This window comes from Bufo gargarizans, chromosome 2, assembly GCF_014858855.1.
Source record: "Bufo gargarizans isolate SCDJY-AF-19 chromosome 2, ASM1485885v1, whole genome shotgun sequence".
Classification (NCBI taxonomy): Eukaryota; Metazoa; Chordata; class Amphibia; order Anura; family Bufonidae; genus Bufo; species Bufo gargarizans.
This window is the reverse complement of record NC_058081.1, coordinates 281,067,426-281,087,641: the sequence shown is the minus strand read 5'-3', so window position 1 is coordinate 281,087,641 and position 20,216 is coordinate 281,067,426. Positions and strand designations below refer to the sequence as shown.

The window sequence follows — 20,216 nt, the reverse complement described above, 5'->3', positions numbered from 1 at the left end:
TCCTTATAATAAAAGGATCTGTTTGCATGACAGATTCCCTTTGAAAATAGAGATAGCAATAAAACCTATAAAGTTCCACTACAACTATATGGCAGCAAATAAAATAGATAAAACGGCATATTAACAGAATATGAGAGCTTTCATGTGATTATTGTCCACTACATACCTATTGTAACGTTCAACTACATAAAAAACCAACCCGACTAATAAAAACGTTTAGTCTTACTTATTAAAGGGGTTTTCTGGGAATCGAAAACTGATTACCTGTCCTCAGGATAGGTAATCAACATCTGATCAGTGGGGTCTGACACCCAGCACCCTCATTAGTCAAGCTGTTTGAAGAGACCACTGAATTCTGGTGAGCACTACGAGTTCCTTGAACAACTGATCAGCAGGGTACCGGGAGTTGGACACCCACTAATAGATAATACTTATCCTGAGGACAGGTCATCAATAGTGTACACCCAGAAAACCCTTTCAGTATTATATTCTTATTATACCATGGAATGCTATACACACGCAGTGGCCACAGTTTGGCTTCAGGAGACATGCCTTTTTTTTTTTTTGTGTGACTCGTGACCCTCTCAAGTTTATGCCCCCAAACTGTCCTGAATTCCTCAATAACTGTACAGGAAGGGTAACATGTGAGTGTGGGGTCGACTGGCCATATGCCCTACAGGGAAATTTCCCAGTGGGCTGATGCGCATGGGGGTGCCAGAGCCTTCCTCACAGCTGCCTAGCCATCTGATGCTCTCAGCATTAATTAGTGCTAGGAGTATCAGGTACTTGTGCACCTGGCCAACGGCCACAGGTGCCATCCTGAACTCAACTTTATCACCTCAATGTGGCATTTGTTTTGCTGGGGTGGTATTTTGTGCTGCCTTATGGTATTGCTGGCCCTGTCAACCTCTGTTGTCCCTACCTACTTGTGTTGCTGCGGCTTTTGTCAATTTAGACTTGCCTAAAACTTGTGGCCACTTTTAGTTTTTTTTTCCAGTGCCACTATAAGTTCCCCAGACCGCTCTTGTGTAAGTCGCGACTTACTGGATGCTCATACAGTACCAGTGCAGAGAAAACACATGGAGGAGACCATACTGTATTAAACTTTTGACCAGAGTTAATTTTGGAGGTGTTATCAGGCTAATAAGGCTTACATTAGGGCTTAAAGGTGAGAAATTCGACACTCAGCAGGCTTCCCTTTTATATGCATTTCATTCAGATTTTTATTGACAGGCTAGACCATCATTATCTCACTACAGTATACAATACATCCAATATTATAACATTACATTCATTTTACCTTCGTCTTGGTACCACACGAGCAGCATCTGGACCCATAATAGCTGGTGCTGAGTTTCTAGGGATGCGAGGACTTCCATTGGGGTAATTTACAGGGCTAGGTGGTACACAAGCTGAGATATCCTGACAGTCCAATGAAAAAATGTTAGCAAACAAATTCAAATACTCAACTAAATTATGACCCTGTCAGTCAAAATCTTTAAAGGCAGAAGGTGGAGAAATAGCAGTGCAGAAATAGTAGCATTTAACACGTGGTAATTTATTGCCTGTGGTCTCGCGTATCTTGAGAGTAGTGGCACTTTGTTTGACACCTCATGATAATTTTTTAGTGTGAGAGGTACTGTAATTAAACCTATTAACCAAAAGATGTCACTGTTGCTTAATGTCTCACCATTTACAGTCATCTGATGCTTGAATTTCACTAATTCTCTATGGAAATCTTATGAATACTACTATACCTGTATTCCTAGGCTTGATTTCAGTACAAAGAACTGGTCCACCATCTTCTTGTGCAATGGTCTCATATCTTGAGGAACAAATTTTTCATGAACAGCTAAGCCAAATTCTAATATCTGGGCCTGAAAAAATATATAAAGGCTGAGTAATTCTTTTCTGCAGCTATTTTCTGGGAATGTTAAGAACATGGCTGTAAACATTATTCCGTAAAGCCAACAAAGTATATGAATAGGGGTCTTAGAGGTTACAAACTGATGGCAGAAAACTGAAGCAGTCCTGTTTATTCAAGGATATATAGTAAGGAGTAATGGAGTTGGTAATATCTACAGAGAAGGGATGTCACAGCTTTACGGTAACATTAGATTTTACTAAACTATAGAAAATACTTTGTTTTCTACTTGTTTTTGTGGTAGTATTTTTAAGAATATTTCTTTCATTTTATTAAAAGAAGACGGCAAACCTAAGCAGTGCCTGGCCATATATATGAACAGGTAATGCAAGTTTCTAACTGCAGAATACAGGAAACCTTTTGGGGTGAGATTTGCCCTTCATTCACCTCCCTTGTTTGGCCAGACATTGAATTTAACATCTTTTTGCACAGTACCTGTTCCAGCATTAGTTCTCTCAGGCGTGAGATCTTATCTCCATCCTCAGGGTGGTGGAAGATATACTCCTTCACAAAGAAAGCCTATAAAAAAACAATATAATGATGGTGAGCCATGGTAAGAGTCAAAAGCTGTAGACCTCATCCAAAACACTGACCTGACCTGAGGCATCAATACTGTATTCTTATATACACAGTTATTCTAAAAATGGCTATTTAATCTAAAATACTACGTTTTCATTAAAAAAATTAAACGGCTTGAGTCATTTAAAAAGTCACCTCCAAATTAAACTTTTTGCTGCTAAAAGTATACACAGGGATGAGTAGCAGAACGCATTATTAACACCTTCAGGACCAAGCTATTCTTAACCGTAAGGAACAGTCCAAATTTTGGAAATCTGATGTGTCACTTTATGTGGTAATAACTTTGGAACGTTTTTACTTATCCAAGCCATTCTGAGACTGATTTCTACTGACACACTGTACCTCATGACAGTGGTAAATTTGAGTCAATATATTTCACCTTTATTTATAAAAAAAAAAATCCCAAATTCACAAAAAAATAAATAAAAGAAATTCACAACTTTCAAAATGTCAATTTCTCAGCTTTTTAAGACAGATAGTGATACCTCATAAAATAGAGCGTCTTCTAAAGCAAATACTAGTATGCAGGAGGAGCAGGGATTGAAGCGATGTGAGCACTGCACTCACCCCTCCTCCCTGGGCCACGCTGCATACAGCGCGCACTATGACCTGATGCTGTACACAGTCAGGCCCGGAAAAAAGACCAGCGAGCTAGGACTGCAGAAGTGGATGCCGGACCTAGAGAGCAGCCACGGAGCAGGAGAAGTAGGGTTATTTATTTATCTTGGGTCTGATCTGAGGTCTGATAACGGGGTCTGAGAATCTGATTTGGGAGTCTAACTCTGATCTGAGGTCAGATATGGGGTTCTGAGTATCTGATATGGGCATATGATATGGTGGTCTAAGGATCTGATATGGGGGTCTGATTTGAGGATCTGATACTAGGGCTTGATTTGAGGATCCCTTTGGAGGTCTGATTTGATATCTGATATGGGGGTATGACCTGAGGATCTGATATGGGGGTCTGATCTGAAAGGCAAGGGAGTATTTTTCTGTACTGTCACACATTGTAAATGGGTATTTTTGTAATAGTGCACATTATAAGGGGGTATTTTTGTAATAGTGCACATTATAAGAAGAATTATTAATACTGTGGGACTACGGGAATATGATTACTCTGGCAGATAATTAGATAATTATTTCTATTGGTGGGACTTTGAGAAGCACTTACTTATACTGTGTGTGTGTGTATGGAGGGCACCCTGTCACTGTATCGGCTTAGCACATGATCCCCTTCCAATCCCATTCTGATGCTACACAGGTGGTTACATTTTAGTATTAAGCAGGACGAGAAAGCAGAGACTGAAAGGGACTTGGAATGTGTCAGAAGGGGGGCCGCACAGAGGATTGGGGAGATGCGTATTATTATTTCTCAAACTTTTCTGATCCTTCAAGTTACCTTAAGAAACTGCAAATGTAAACTTGCATTTGAATGCAAACTGTCTTACCTCCTGATACCTGGAAACTCCCCCATTAACTGCAGCATCAATTACCCCATTCAGGCACATTGTCAGGGGGTTTATATTTTGCATCTGCCGGGTCTGACACTGACTGATTAGAGTTCTTAGTTGTTGATTCTTATTTTCTAAGACCTCAATTGCATTTTCAAGTGGGCTCATCTCAACCTAGAAAAAGCAACACAAGTAAATAAAGATTTATCATATATTGGTGGCCGAAATGGAATTATGAACACTGCAGCACTGCAACAAAGTAATGTGTGAGTTGTGGTTTTATTTGTGGAATGGAATGACATAGGTGGAATGAGTGGCAATATATTTCTACCAGTCTTTATTTATAAAAAATAGTATGCCAATAATAATTCATGATGGCCAATTAGTGTCATAAGATGTGTGCACTCTTGGCACAATTGATATATGTGAATGGTAGGCAAGACCTTCATTCACACCAGCAGTGAGCAGCCTTTTAAAATACAATTTTGAAAATTTTAAGACAAGGGATGGAAAAAACAAACAAAAAAAGTAATGCAATCCAGAATCGCCCAAAACATTGGAAATGTGCTTTAAATGGTTTGGCCCATCCAGCACCTTTGTTCAACAAATAGCTGAAAGCTATTGAAATTGTATGGCTCTACTTACTGTGGAGTCATAAGCACTTATATGTATGAGATATTGAGTCACTGTTCCTTTGCAATATATTTGTTTTAGGTTGCCTGTTATCAATCTTATCCATTATTTTTAAATGGTGGTCACTGTATTGCATTGGAGGCCATGCACTGTGCCTGAGGTACAGTGTTGTTGCAATAAAAAGATTATTAAAATTCTACATTTATATGAAAAAACAATTTAACATTATAAAAAAAAATTGCAATTACTGCTGCTAAAGTTGTATAACCACATAGTGGATGGTTACTGTTTCATATAAGTGATATTGTGACATAAATAACTCAAGAACTGTGCTATCTGTACATTTACAGTCCATGGTGCTGGAGAGCCATACATGTATGGAGGTAGACTGAAGCAGGTTGGGTCTCGGCTGTCAGTGACAGTTGGGGACCCTGAGGAGACTCCAGCTTATTACAGCTTCTGCCTTCTCCTTTCTTACTGCACATAGTGATCAATGAGAGCTATGCAGTGAATAAAGGAAGCTGCAATGATACTTCATCTATTCGACCCAGCAATCATGTGATCGTCGGGTGTCTCGGACACAGCAGAGCTGCAGGGTCTTAGCAGACCATGATCAGCTCTGCCTGTGTACAATGCCCCCCACACAGGGGGCTGTTTTGCCCTGTAATTGGGGCTCCGTTGTATGCCCCAGCTACAGTGGAAACATGTTAAAGGTGTTTTCCAGGCTTTTAAATATTGATGACCTACTGTATACTCAGGATAGGTCATTAATATCAGATCGACACCCAGCCCCCCCGCCAATCAGCTGTATGAAGAGAAGGCATGCGCCTTGCATGTTAGGTGTCTTCTGTCTTTCTTCCTGCTCACTGCTGCTATGTCTATGGCAAGCAGGAACGGAGACAGGAGACGGCAGGTTGTGTGCCTTCTCTTCATACAGCTGATCGGCAGGGGTGCCAGGTTTTGGACCTCTGCCGATCTAATATTGATAACCTATCCTGAGAAAAGGTCATCAATATTAAAAGCCTGGAAAAAAAAAAAAAAGTGCCAATTTTCCCCAGAGGTCTTCTAATGACCTCTTGGGGGAAGATATTATGAGGCAAAAATATATTAAAAACAAGAGTAAAATAAATAATAAAATACAAATAAAAGAAAAAACTAAAATGCCTACACCAACCAAAACCGTCGTCATAAACGCCCTGTGCACGTTAAACTATACAGATTTCAGACATACAGATATCATACATATATCAAAGGGACCAACACAAAATAAGGAACTTATTTTAATAATTTATTTGGTGTCTGCCTGCATATTTAAAAAAATTGGGAACTATAGTTTAAAAAAAAAAAGTGACCTTTTAAAATTTTTTGCAGTTTTTCCCCAAATAAAAAGCTAAAAAAAGACAATAATAAAAAAAAAAAAAAGAAAGACAATATTAACATAAAGCATAGATGTCTCGTAACAAGCATTGCAAAAATTATTTTGGCAGTCCAACAAATAAAAAATGTTAGGACTGGTAAACCACCACGTGTGCTAAATCATGAAAAAATGTCACGTCATTAGGGCCGTTTCAGGCCTGGTCATTAAAGGGTTAACGGCCAAAAACCAATTCAGTGTAACATCTGAAAGGGGGGTAAATCTATTTTTACTGCACTCTATAGGAATAAACCTGCATTTGTGATCAGGACACAACTACAGAGCACGCATTGCTTTCATAATATATGCTTCAAATAATGTCCTTTTCAAAAAAAAAAGGGGGAGGAAACCGAATCTCCTGCAGCTGGCAGTGGATAGTTTAATAACAGCTCTTATACATCGCTATCCATAGAGTGGGAAACAACAGCAAGCCTCACTGTGCACTTCCACAAATTCAGCCGCAAATTAAGGTCATAGACACTAGGCTCTTGTTCGGATGTTTGTTTGTGAAGACCTGGAAATAAAGACTGGCATAGGAAATTCTCACAAATGCTGCAAAACTGGCAGTCGCCAACTTTCAGTAGAGCCAGATGACCGTTTCATATGAAGTATAAATATTTCCATACATATTATAAAGCATTTCAGGAAGTAAACTTTTTAACGTTATAATACGGTACTTGTGTCTAAGGCTTTATTGAAAGAGGCACTTCCATTACATTTTTTATATTGCTCCCTGTTGGTGATGTAAATCAGGTAAACAGAACTGCCATTAATGGCGAATAACTCTATTCTGTTCCTCTGCTGTACCACAAGAAGTCCAGAACCATACTGCGTCTTTACTGTGGATTAGAAGTCAGTCTCTCTACACATATCTATGAAATGTTTACTAGGAGTCTCATATACATGCAAATATAAATAAGCGCTTATACAGGAGAACCCACGTCAAAAGGCCTCTCACCCAGCCAAACCAGTACCCTGCTCTGCACTGACGAGGGGCATATACCCTGAAACAGACCTCTGTGGATCGGTGGCTTTCTCATGAAAAAGATTGTGGTTTTGGCTTATATCCCAATCCATTGTTCCAACGTTTATGTTAAAAGGCTAGTGGCCTATAGGGTAGCCATCCAATAGATGGCAATAAATAGACAACTTTTGTTCTCCTTGAAAGGAGCTTATCTGTATCTCCTTATTCCCAGGAACCACTGCCTGGTCTACAATACTTTCTACGTCAGTCAGCTTGGTGCCCTTCACAAGGAGAAACTTAATTACACCAGACATGAATGCATTGAGAGATGATGAGTCAGAGTGTGCTCATGTGGTACAACTTGATATAGTGGGATTATTTAAACATAATTAAATCTTGGATATACCTAGGGTCCAATATTTGGTATAAAAGCTAGATGGCTACAGACAGATGATCGGCAGGGGTCCCGGGTATCAGATCCCCACGATCAGATACTGATGACCTATCCTGAGGAACGTTGCACTTTTTTGTACATTGTTACATGGATGATCGGTGAATAAAGGACCCTCATTTGGATATGCTGCTGTCCTCTTCTTTTTTTATGCTATCCTGAGGATAGGTCATTAGTATAAAAGTTCTGGAAAAACCCTTTAAGCACAATTATTTTGTTCTCGGAAGAAAAACTGCTGCCAGAGATGTCCGACAGCGACTTTCTCCCTTCTCCCCATTCACTACTTATGCATGGAAGGATTGGGAGAAATAGCTGGGAGACGAACCATTGTTTGGTCGACACTTATCCTATGTGTAAACCCAGTTGTACAGACATTAAGAAACAAGGAATTCTGGGAGATTCCAGCCCTGATGCCTACAGTGTTTTGAGTGCAGCCCGGTATTATAATACAGAAAGTAACTCACATTGGTAGAAGTAATGTAATGTGTGTACATATTTTCTGAACTTTTTATGTAGATAATTTCTATAAACAAGGTTAAACAGGCAAATGATTCAGAAGCTTACACACAGCATAAGACCTCATGCACACGACTGTATGTATGTTGTGGCCTGTAAATTGCGGATCAGCAAAACACGGATACTGTCCATGTTGCATCCGCATTTATTCTGCAGACCCATGGTCCACATGGCAAGCATAGGACATGTTCTATCTTTTTGCGGAATAGACATAGGGATGCAGAAAGCACACAAAGCATTCCACAAGACTATACGAGTAGACAATTCATTATGAGAAAGAAAATGGTAGGTCACTGGGTAGGTCAACAAATTATTTATTTCCCAGATCAAGCCATTTTAAGACAAGGAAATGTTTCCATAGTAACTCATTTACTAAACAGTCTGTTGTTTTCTAAGTATTAAACTCTAACATTTCCACAGGGAGTGAATATTTGATATGGCAGATGCCATGAAAAAAAAAATAACAGACTCACCACTTCACGTTTTTCAACCTCAAACCATCGTGAGATACCAGGCAGGCTTTGCACCAGGGTCAGAGCTGTCCTCTCTATCCAGAGGCTCTTAAAAATGAAAATATTTTTCATTAAAATTAGTCATAAACATAATAATACACATGGACAGAACAGCAATGGGAGAATAAAGGTATAACATACAAAAGAATGCAAGACCAACATGTTCTCTAACCTGGAGATGACAGGCACTGCTATGTGTCGAGGGCAGTAGGGATGCAATCACCACAGCACTGAGATTTCTATGGTGCTACCTGACCTTTTACAATTGAAACATCTTATCCAGTTCCTGGTATGGACGTTCAATCAGCATTCATATTTCATAAGACATATTTGTAATGTTTTTACCTGCCATTGCTGCCTACCTGAGATGTTTACCTTAAAGGGATTGTCCAGCTTTTTGTACTATTTTAAACTTTCACTACCAACCTTGTGTACTCCTTTCCAGCTCCCTGGTTCCCTTCTGCAGTTTTCTATTACCCGCCTGTATTCTCCTGGATGGACAGGTAACATTCCAATGAGTGACCTCAGCGGTAACATGTCCCCATGAAGCATGTGACCCAGCAGTGATGTGCCGCTTGGGGTCATGTCACTGCTGAGGTAAGTCGTGGCTGCAGTGAAGCACGTGGCTCCATCCATCCAGAAGTTTACAGGAAGAGACTGGCAGACTGCAAAAAGGAGCTAGGGATGCAGGGAACTGGAACACTGCAGTGGAGAGCAGGTGAGGGTGGTTTTTTCAACAGGCCCAACAGGCTGGGGTTGCAACGTAAAAAAGTATAAAAAGCTGGACAACCCCTTTACTAGAAAGGTTTTATTACTGCCTTGATTAGATTGGCCAGGTCTCCGATAGTGCTCTGTATAACAGCATAGCATAGGATAAAGTGGATGTTGATCTCAAGGACTTATAGTTCTTTATGATTTCATTTAATATTCTCCGAGTCCTGGCAAACCAAAGAAAATCATAGAAAACCACAAACCAAAGAGCTCAGCACCTCCCCTCTATTCTATGCTGCTCTCAAATAGACTTCATAGATCCACTTACATATAATACCTAGCTAGAAAAGATGTCTGCCACTGTAAAGGCACACTCTTTGACCAATAAACCACAAAATGGATTGAGTGCACATTAAAATTAATGTGGAAATCCCAGAATCCCACAAATGACAGCAAGACCAAGCATCGATTACCAGCCTTAGAAGAATGCCTCCCCCTCGAGATGATCTTCCACCTTTTCCTACTTTTATAAAACCCGCTGCCACTTCTTAGATTCCGAGAATTTTTCTGACTCTCCCACACACAAGCATGCTTAGCTTGATGGCGAGAGGGGAATAAGCCACTGCCAGACACATCTGAAAGTGGCTTATCTGCTGTTTAGAAACACAGGATCAGACATGTTGAAACCCAACATGGCCGATCCTTCTTCTCCCAACATGTGGGCAGTATTTAATCCCTGCTGAAAGCAGAAGTTGTGTTCATGCCATTGGGGCATCTCTGTCCCTGGATGAAGTGCTCAATAACATCAAGTCCCTACGTGGGTGAGAAAAGGCTACACAATGAAGGCTACATGATGAAATTCTCCAAGGCATTTGCATAGCAGCCTTCCCCTCTTACTAGCCACTTCAGTAGAGACAATATTGCATTTATGGCATATCCTATGGCCATGCAGAAATGTTTGAGATGGGAATACCCCTTTAATAGAACATCTTTGCTAATAGTAACTAATAGTGAGAAGCAAATTTATTTTCACTTTTAATTGAATTTTCACTTTTAATTAGTTGAATAATTCTTTTAATTAGTTTAATTATTTAGAAGTGATGGCCTATCCTCAGGACAGGCCATCACTATCTGATCGGTGGGACCCGACACCCCTCACCCCCACCAATCAGCTGCTTCAATGTATAGGTTACACAGCTGGTCTTCAGTGGACGCAGCGCTGTAGTTCTGGCATACAGTGAAAGAGTTGATTAGCAGGGGGGTGGAGTAGGGTGCCACACCCCACTGATCAGATGGAAAACTAGACAACCCCTTTAAGTTCATACCTATTCATTCCTTTTAAGTTAGTATTAGAGTAACACCAGTTATAGACCTTCATTTACTATAACAATAATGTCAAAGAATCTCATGCATGAAGAGTTGCTACAGTGGAGACTCTTTACTGCTATATATCAGTAAAAACATATACAGGGAGTGCAGAATTATTAGGCAAGTTGTATTTTTGAGGATTAATTTTATTATTGAACAACAACCATGTTCTCAATGAACCCAAAAAACTCATTAATATCAAAGCTGAATATTTTTGGAAGTAGTTTTTAGTTTGTTTTTAGTTTTAGCTATTTTAGGGGGATATCTGTGTGTGCAGGTGACTATTACTGTGCATAATTATTAGGCAACTTAACAAAAAACTAATATATACCCATTTCAATTATTTATTTTTACCAGTGAAACCAATATAACATCTCAACATTCACAAATATACATTTCTGACATTCAAAAACAAAACAAAACAAATCAGTGACCAATATAGCCACCTTTCTTTGCAAGGACACTCAAAAGCCTGCCATCCATGGATTCTGTCAGTGTTTTGATCTGTTCACCATCAACATTGCGTGCAGCAGCAACCACAGCCTCACAGACACTGTTCAGAGAGGTGTACTGTTTTCCCTCCTTGTAAATCTCACATTTGATGATGGATCACAGGTTCTCAATGGGGTTCAGATCAGGTGAACAAGGAGGCCATGTCATTAGATTTTCTTCTTTTATACCCTTTCTTGCCAGCCACGCTGTGGAGTACATGGGGAGTACATGGACGCGTGTGATGGAGCATTGTCCTGCATGAAAATCATGTTTTTCTTGAAGGATGCAGACTTCTTCCTGTACCACTGCTTGAAGAAGGTGTCTTCCAGAAACTGGCAGTAGGACTGGGAGTTGAGCTTGACTCCATCCTCAACACGAAAAGGCCCCACAAGCTCATCTTTGATGATACCAGCCCATACCAGTACTCCACCTCCACCTTGCTGGCGTCTGAGTCGGACTGGAGCTCTCTGCCCTTTACCAATCCAGCCACGGGCCCATCCATCTGGCCCATCAAGACTCACTCTCATTTCATCAGTCCATAAAACCTTAGAAAAATCAGTCTTGAGATATTTCTTGGCCCAGTCTTGATGTTTCAGCTTGTGTGTCTTGTTCAGTGGTGGTCGTCTTTCAGCCTTTCTTACCTTGGCCATGTCTCTGAGTATTGCACACCTTGTGCTTTTGGGCACTCCAGTGATGTTGCAGCTTTGAAATATGGCCAAACTGGTGGCAAGAGGCATCTTGGCAGCTGCACGCTTGACTTTTCTCAGTTCATGGGCAGTTATTTTGCGCCTTGGTTTTTCCACACGCTTCTTGCGACCCTGTTGACTATTTTGAATGAAACGCTTGATTGTTCGATGATCACGCTTCAGAAGCTTTGCAATTTTAAGAGTGCTGCATCCCTCTGCAAGATATCTCACTATTTTTGACTTTTCTGAGCCTGTCAAGTCCTTCTTTTGACCCATTTTGCCAAAGGAAAGGAAGTTGCCTAATAATTATGCACACCTGATATAGGGTGTTGATGTCATTAGACCACACCCCTTCTCATTATAGAGATGGACATCACCTAATATGCTTAATTGGTAGTAGGCTTTCGAGCCTATACAGCTTGGAGTAAGACAACATGCATAAAGAGGATGATGTGGTCAAAATACTCATTTGCCTAATAATTCTGCACTCCCTGTACACATAATATACAAATACATATATTTGTTTCTTATATATTTTTTTTATTAGTTTTGCACTAAATCACATGCACAGTCCTGTGAAATGTCCCTGTCAAATAAGAACCTATCTTTAGCTCGAAAAAAATCTCCAGAGGACAAAAGTCTTTTCAAGGGATCCACTTCCCCATTTTCATCCGGATGATAAACGTTTCGATGTACGGTAATTGAAAGCTCTCTCTCTCTGTGCTGGGAATATTCAAATGCAAAGTAGTCATTTCTACTAACACAAAATTCCTTGTGTTATATAGCAGCCATAGGAAATGTGCCCTCATCTGCACCCTGCACACTCTTAAAGACACAGTACACTGCTTAGCAGGAGACTGGAGAATAGTTTGCAGAAGCGCCTTTTACCTTGAATTCATTTTCCTTGTCCTTTGTGCCCTTATGGAAAGGTCGGTCATAACGGAATCTCCAAATGTGATTTACTTTGTAAAAGCTTTTGATATTATCAGGAATCCCCTCTCTCTGAAGGACCTCTTGGCTTTCAGGAATAGGAGTGACTGCATAAATCTGTAAATCTAGGAGAAGAGTTAAGGCTCTAAACATGTATTCGAAATATATCATACCACAATAAATAACCCATCCTATTTTTTAGGTCTGCCTTCCATTTTAAACTATGACAAACAGCTTGAAGTAAATGAAATTTTAATGACTTAAAATGTTTTTGTTTTTATGTATTGAGGCATGCTATGCAATATTATCATTAGGGAGCATTCACACGACCGTGTTGGTTTTGCGGTCTGCAAATCATGGATCCGTGTGTTCCGTATGTCTTCAGTTATCTTTCCGTTTACGTTTCGCAAGTCCGTATAATACAGACGTGGTGCTTCCGTGTGTCATCCGTTTTTCACGGTCCGCAAAAAACTGAAATGGGACTGAAATGGGGTTTCCTAGAATGTTTTTAGTCCAGGGGTCTGCAAAAAACAGATGACATACGGATGCATTTCCGTGTGCTATCCGTTTTTTACGGACCCATTGACTTTCTATGGGGCCACGGACCGCAATTTGCGGCCAAGTATAGGACACGTTCTAAAATAAACGGAACGGACACACGGAACGGACAGCACACGGATGACAATGAAAGGCATTCCGCAACTTTTGTGGACCCATAGAAATGAATGGGTCTGTGCATTGTCCGCAAAAATTGCGGAACGGACCCGGAAGAAAAACACTGTCGTGTGAATGCTCCCTAAATCTGCAGAATCTGCCTTCTGTGTTTTTTTTTTTGTTATTGTGGATTGAAGAGTAAGGAACCAGTACTACTAGTAATATTAAAACAGTAAAACAAAATCATAAACAAGTTGGAAAACTGTAATATGCCAAATTTTCGATAAACTTGGAAACAGATCTACGGTAATTGCAGATGGGATGGAAATAGGGTTACTGAGAAAATGACAACTATTTGATTTTTTTTTATTTTTATTTTTTATAATTATCATTATACCTGACACACTGACTTCAAAGAAACAGGGAAGCAGTAGAGCATAGTAATTCAATGGAAATATAGTGGAAATTTTACAGAAGCAATTTGGGTATACATAACATTGAAAAATAAACACTTAAATAAGGGACTGTTCACATCTTATTTTTGCTGTCCATCAACCATTTCACCAATTTTGTTGCCCAATGACGATTTGAATGCAGTAATATAGTATTTAATGTATTACTTGCTGCATCCATTCTAACTAGCCAACCGTAGTGCAATAGTGCCTGACCCCCAGCGATCAGAAGAATTGGGGTCTGCAACTGCTGCAGAACTGCCCCATGAGAATGCAGTGGTAGAACGCATGCTCAACAACAGCTCCATTAACTTCTATGGGAATACTGTGATGGCACTCGGCAGTCCCATAGGAGTGAACGGAGTACTGGTCATGAATGCACACTACCGCAGTCCGGAGGCACTGGTGGACTCACGTTCTTGTGAATGCTGAGACAACCAGCAATTAGACACACATCTCTAACCCTGTGGATAGGGAGTAAGTATCAGTTGCTACAATCCTCTTAATGTCTAGAAGATTTTTTTAAAGTTACAAACACCACTCACCGCCTACTTTTTTTTTCTTTTTGATAGGCTTCAAATTTGTATTACGGTAATTAAATGCAACTTGACATTAAAAGGGATATGTTTTAACGTAAAATAAAAATATATAATTGCAGAGGTATGAAAACATATGGCAATAGGGATGGTAAACATTTACATTTTGAAAACAGGGACATATGCATTCATTTGCATACGTTTGCATATGCTTTTTTCCTATACAGTTAACACATATGCTAAGCATGCATTCAAGTGAGATGTGAACAGCCCCTAATAAGAGAGGGATTTCACACAAAAAAGAGCAATCCCACATAAAGCAGAGCCATGTCTAAATGTCATTAATGGAGTCCAGGTGATTAAACCACAACAAATAAGTATATACTGAAAAAGAAGGAAAAGCATATATGCCTCTGGACTCCTATTGTTGAAAGGATACACTGTGCTTCTGCCTGGAAGATGGTTTCATCGGGCTGGTTGGCATGCTGCATTGCAATGGCATGTGGGAATTCTGTAAGCATGCGCTGCTGGAAAGCTTCCAATCTCTCATAGTCATGGCCCCGACAAACAAATTCCTTGTTCTGGTCATGAGAGAAGTTAAGTAATTACCATTTCAGGTTAATTAACTATTGTATCCTCTTCCAGAACAAGAAAACATAATAACTGCAAAGTGTGTGCTAAGCTCTAGGTAATTATAAGAAGGAACCGGTAAAGATCTGCTATACAGAGTTTTACTTCTAATGATATTGGCGCAATCTAGTGCAATCTATAAGAATATGTGAACACACTAATTATTTTCTTGGTATGTGCAAATGGTCAACATTTAATTTTCCAGATGATATATTGAAAAGCTGAAAGGGCTCAACAGACCCTTACTATGAAAAGGCTCCCAGCTGCCATAGTAAAACAACTCCCACAGTCTAGCCTCCAAATGACTGCGTAGATGCAGTAGTCACAATTGACCAATGCACCCGAGTGGTCAAATGTCCATGATCCATGTGTAAAACAGCAAGTACCCTGTGGTTATGTATGGCAGATGTTAGGAAGGGGTTAAACAGAACCCTCAAATATACATATGCCTTATTTTTGTTCATATTCAATTTAACAACCTACGTGGAACACTTACTCTTAAAAAGAAAGGGAATTTCTTCCCATAAAATCCAACCCGAAAGAACTCTGGCTCCAGGCGCTGTTGGTCCATTATTTTATCATACAGCGATGCTTCCATCATCTGTACAAACAAAGAAAATATGGCTTATGCTGAGGCAGTCACCACACGAAACACATATGACACCTATTCATCTTAGGCTGGATGGAGACCACATGGCTCCCTAGTTAGCAGCGGTCCAAGATCTGTGTGCAGCTGCACAGGCTCCAGCACATGGTGTACGTATAGCTGTGTTCTCCCCTAGAAACCATGCTTTCTTGGTACACATGTAATCGACAGAAGCATTTTCTGCTGGATTCAAAAGGAATCAGACAGAAAACCATAGTGTGCCTTCGCATGCTGCATCTGTACCCGAGATTCTAATGGAAATATGGTGGACTAGTCAACAGATATCTGATGTATAGCTGAGAGTTGTCTATATCATACATAAGCTCTCATCCAAAAGAAAGAAAACTATCTTATAAGAGCCAAACCAGAACCTCCTCCAGAAGAAAAAGGGGCCCACCTGCAGATGGATCCCCCTTTATTTTGGAGGAGCCTCTGGTGCAGGGGGAATGAGATGCATACCTTCTTTGATGGATTGCTGAATGCCTGAAAATAAGTCTCCATACACCGGCTGGATCTCTATAACTAGAAGCAGTACCCTCTGCCCTGACCTTCAGTGCATACATAGATAGTTGTAGAGCTAGATGGCATTGCCCATTACCATGCTGTACCAGTATAGTGTTACAAATATAAAGCTAGGGCAACACCTGGATATCTTGTTGCTATATATTTTTTTTAATACAGTGATCGAAACCTTAACAAGCGATTTTCATATTACTCTACAGAGGACAAACGCAGCTACTACTTTTTTTAAAATCACTCAGAAACCCCAGCATGAAGCATCGGAGAAAAAATACTGCTAGGTGACCAGCTTGACCAGAGCGATTTTAAAAAGATTTTTAAGTTACTCAATGCATTCCTGTGAACCTTTATATCACAGCGATAAAAGTCTAGGTGTAACATTAGATTAGATATGTCACAAGCACAGGTTAGCAGCTGAACATTAAAAACAAATGGCACATGTGTGCGGTTTTATATTTCTTGCTATATATTACGGTATATTTCTCTGCATGGACACACAGAGCTTTAACATTCTTCTCTATTATAAAAATATAAAGTATTAACTCTTCCAGGTTCTTCTATACTATCGAAAAAGAACATTAAGTCACTGGTGTCAGTTACCCTCATTTTGCTGAGATTCCTGTAGTCATAATAGTTTTCGTACTGCTCCGCGAGTTTCCTGCAAAGTATTATTCCATTCTCCCAACACTGTGAATAGAATTGAAAAAAAGTCAAAAATCTGTGAACTATAGCAGGAAAGGTAATAAACCATTATTAGGGTTTTCTTACTTCAAACAAAATCTAAGACAAAAAGAAAAGTATATAAAATGATTTTGCATTCAAGCCTTTAAAACGTTGTTGTGACCAAGATATAAACGTATCTCCTATCCACAGGATAGGGGATAAGTAGCCAATCAGTGAGGGCAGTCCCATACAGAATGAATGGTGCGACAGCACACATGGTTGACCTCCACTCCATTCTTCCAGGGAACCGAAGACCTTGGAGGCCAAGGCCATGGACACCTTTGACATAGTAATGATTTGTTCGCATGTCGACTTTCAGTTTCCCTGAAATGCAGTTTTCAACCTTCGTCTAGTTTCAGGCTTTTCTAATGTGGATGGCTCACCCCAGGTAATAAATACTGGCGTCAGAAACTATACAGTGGCCAGAGCCGGAAGAAGAACTGAATGGGAGCTCAACTACAGTACACTGGCATGAGAAACTACACAGTGGACAGAGCCTTCAGTCCAATGTATAGTTTCAGACACTGGCCACTGCCCGAAAGAGCTGAGTAGTGGGAAGGTCGAATGTCAGACCCCAACATTCAGAGCAGAGTGCATGGTGATCTCGCGCGCTGGAGGAAGCATGCTGAACAGTAAACAGAGGGAGCTTGTGCGATCACCTTGCACACTGCTCTCTAGTTCTCCAGGCCATGAACAAGGTTCAGACAAAGGACTGAAACACTATTGGAAGTTATATTTACTTGAGTTGTCGCCAGGTTTATACACTAGAAAGTCAGAAGTTGCTGAAGATAAAAAAAATTTTTTGCTTTGCAAATCTGCAGTTCCTTTATTAAAATGTAAAAAAAAAAAATATATAATCAGGGGAAGTACCCATAAATTCGACACTGCCAAATAAATACCGTACATATATCTCAGCTTCCTGGTACCTTTAATATTGAGCATGACTGCACTCATACTTGACTTTTTAGGTTTTCAGAGGAGTTACATTTTTTAAGATTATGGACACATTTGGAGTTTTTTTTTTCATCACTGCAATCTACTAATTTTGGGCAAAAATAAATAAATAATTAAAAAAGTCACCTTTCCTGTAGGTTTTCATTACACATTTTCAACTGGTTTTCTTTAGTGCATCTGTAGAGTGTTGCTTCCCCCTTCTCAGTGAATCAGTCAGAAAGTTGCTCCGATGGCTGGATCTTTAGTCCCGACAGTTTACAAACATTTATTATAGCTAAATTCTTATCAAACCGATAACCATCTAGCTATAATGTGTTGTTAGAATAGTACAGATAAGAGCCATTGATCAAGTGGTCAGAGCAGCTCTCTGATGAATTCACAGAGAAACGTGAAGCAACAGTCTGCACATGCCATGAACGTGAATAGAGAAAACTTAGGAACATTTTTAATAAAGACCAAAAAAGTCCTTTTTAGTCCAAAATGAGTGGGGCAATTGTTGTTATCTTTGCAAGCTAAAGGCATCCATAGACTTTCACTTGTACCATACTGCAGTTTTCAACAGATTTTTCCTTAATCACCAGATACGATACCAGCCTGTATGGCTACAATAATAAATACTTCTGACAACTGTGCCATAAAAAATATCATGATACATTGTCTTCAAATAATTTTCACCCAAATGGACGCGTTCTTACTGTATAAAGTGTATATACATTTTGTCTCTACAGAATACATTGCTTGTTGCTAGGAAATGCATAGCTCGTATGTGAATACCTTCGGAGCTCCCTACCTTGCCAGAACACGCTGCACAGGGAACTTTGAATCACTGAGCCGGAGAAGCTAATTACACAGTAAATACTGGCAGTCATTTCAAAGCATAAGGGGAAGCCTTGGCAGGCAGCTTGCTCACAACACAATGAAGCTACGCAAAGTTTTAGATTATAGGTGAATAATATTAGATATGGTAATATATCAGAATGTTAGCAGTGAAACAAAGACCTGCGCAGGATTTTAGACTGCTGTTTGCCAAACACTGGATTGGCCAACAGCTATCTCTTCTGGAACCCCCACAGACATGCATGCTCAGTTTGGCGTATGTTCCCAATAGGGAGAGTGGAGTAAGCTGCTGTCAGACACTTCTGGCAGCCAACTATCTGCCATCAGGTGAGAGTAGGAAGGTCCCCATACGCAATAGATGGTTATTTTAGGCTAACATACCTCTAATGTATATAGAAAGCTTAAAGTGTTTGTCCTGAATTATAAAAAATATATATATAATAATATGGCTGTCTGTTTTCTTCCAGAAAAAGCACCACACCTATCCATAGATTGGATCTGAGGTGCAATACCAGATACAATGAAGTGAATGGGGCTTAGCTGATATACCACACAACTGTCATGCCCTGCTCTGACTATGTGCGGAGGTCGGCCAGAATAGCAGCACGGGTTTAGTGTTTTGTTTTGGAGCCGTGCTGGATCCGCCTCCCATCAGGTGCACTGGGTGGGGTCATTAGTTTAAATAGCACTCCATCCCAGTGCTCTGAGCGGGTTATAGAAATCATTCTGGCCTTGGAAGCAAGGAAGGAAGGTTGTCTGTTCCAGCTCAGAAAAGATAAGTGAGGTTTAAATTTTTGTTGTTAGCTATCTTGGTTGTATTGGTGTCATCTCTCCCATCCAGGTTCTGTGCGAGCAGGCTGCTCCTATTCCCCTTTTCACCATCTCAGGGAATCTAGGGTATTTTAGCCCAGGCACGAGGACACATCATTCCTACCACCAAGGTTTGAATGTGGGCTGAGCAGAGCAGGGAGAGAAGTCAGGGATTTGCTAGGAGGTGACCCTTCCCCTGCTTCTCGCCTAGAGCCTGGTTTGCTGGTTTATCTGTATGTCTGATATCCCGTCCGGCGTGACAACAACCTATGGACAGACGTAATACTGTTTCTGGGAGACAGCCACGTTTTTCTAATTGTGGCCAGATGGTAAGTATTACTGAAGTGTTTATCCATAATCTGTTATCTTTCATAACTTGCACATTTCAAACATCAAGGACATATAGAAAATAAGGCTTCTCCCAACTTCCCAAGTATGGATATGCTTTTCCCAGGTGGCATCTTTGATAGCCCTGGTGCAATGTGCATCTCTCATATGTGCCCTGTGAGTCCACATTTTAATTGATTTTTATGTATGCACAATCAACATACTGTAGTTTTATCTTTACCTTTGATCTTTTTTGGCCATTGACATCGGGCAATTATTGTTACAATAGTTTGTCATAATTGCCCTTTGTAAAAGGCCTTAAAGAAGTAAAACACGCAAATCCATTCCAGCTTTTCCAAGGGTTACTGATTGGCTCTCCTCATGCTGGGAAGTGTTTAGTATAAGGATTTTATGTGTTTATACAAGAATATGGCATAATAGAAATGTAAAATTTCCGTAGAATTTTTAATATTTTATGAATATATGTTACTGAAAAC

The 20,216-nt window shown here is 40.0% G+C and overlaps 1 protein-coding gene across 2 annotated transcripts in view; it reads right to left on the bottom strand.

Annotated features, from left to right (window-relative positions):
- Positions 1-20,216, bottom strand: part of DOCK4 (dedicator of cytokinesis 4) — a 346,430-nt gene that overhangs the window by 27,902 nt on the left and 298,312 nt on the right. For both annotated transcript variants that reach the window (XM_044280322.1, XM_044280323.1), the window contains 9 exons: positions 16,669-16,755; positions 15,400-15,504; positions 14,713-14,854; positions 12,590-12,756; positions 8,406-8,492; positions 3,952-4,128; positions 2,360-2,443; positions 1,758-1,877; positions 1,301-1,422 (listed from right to left, as the gene is read on the bottom strand). In XM_044280322.1, coding sequence (XP_044136257.1) covers positions 1,301-1,422; positions 1,758-1,877; positions 2,360-2,443; positions 3,952-4,128; positions 8,406-8,492; positions 12,590-12,756; positions 14,713-14,854; positions 15,400-15,504; positions 16,669-16,755 — 1,091 coding nt within the window. The remainder of the gene's footprint in view (positions 1-1,300; positions 1,423-1,757; positions 1,878-2,359; positions 2,444-3,951; positions 4,129-8,405; positions 8,493-12,589; positions 12,757-14,712; positions 14,855-15,399; positions 15,505-16,668; positions 16,756-20,216) is intronic.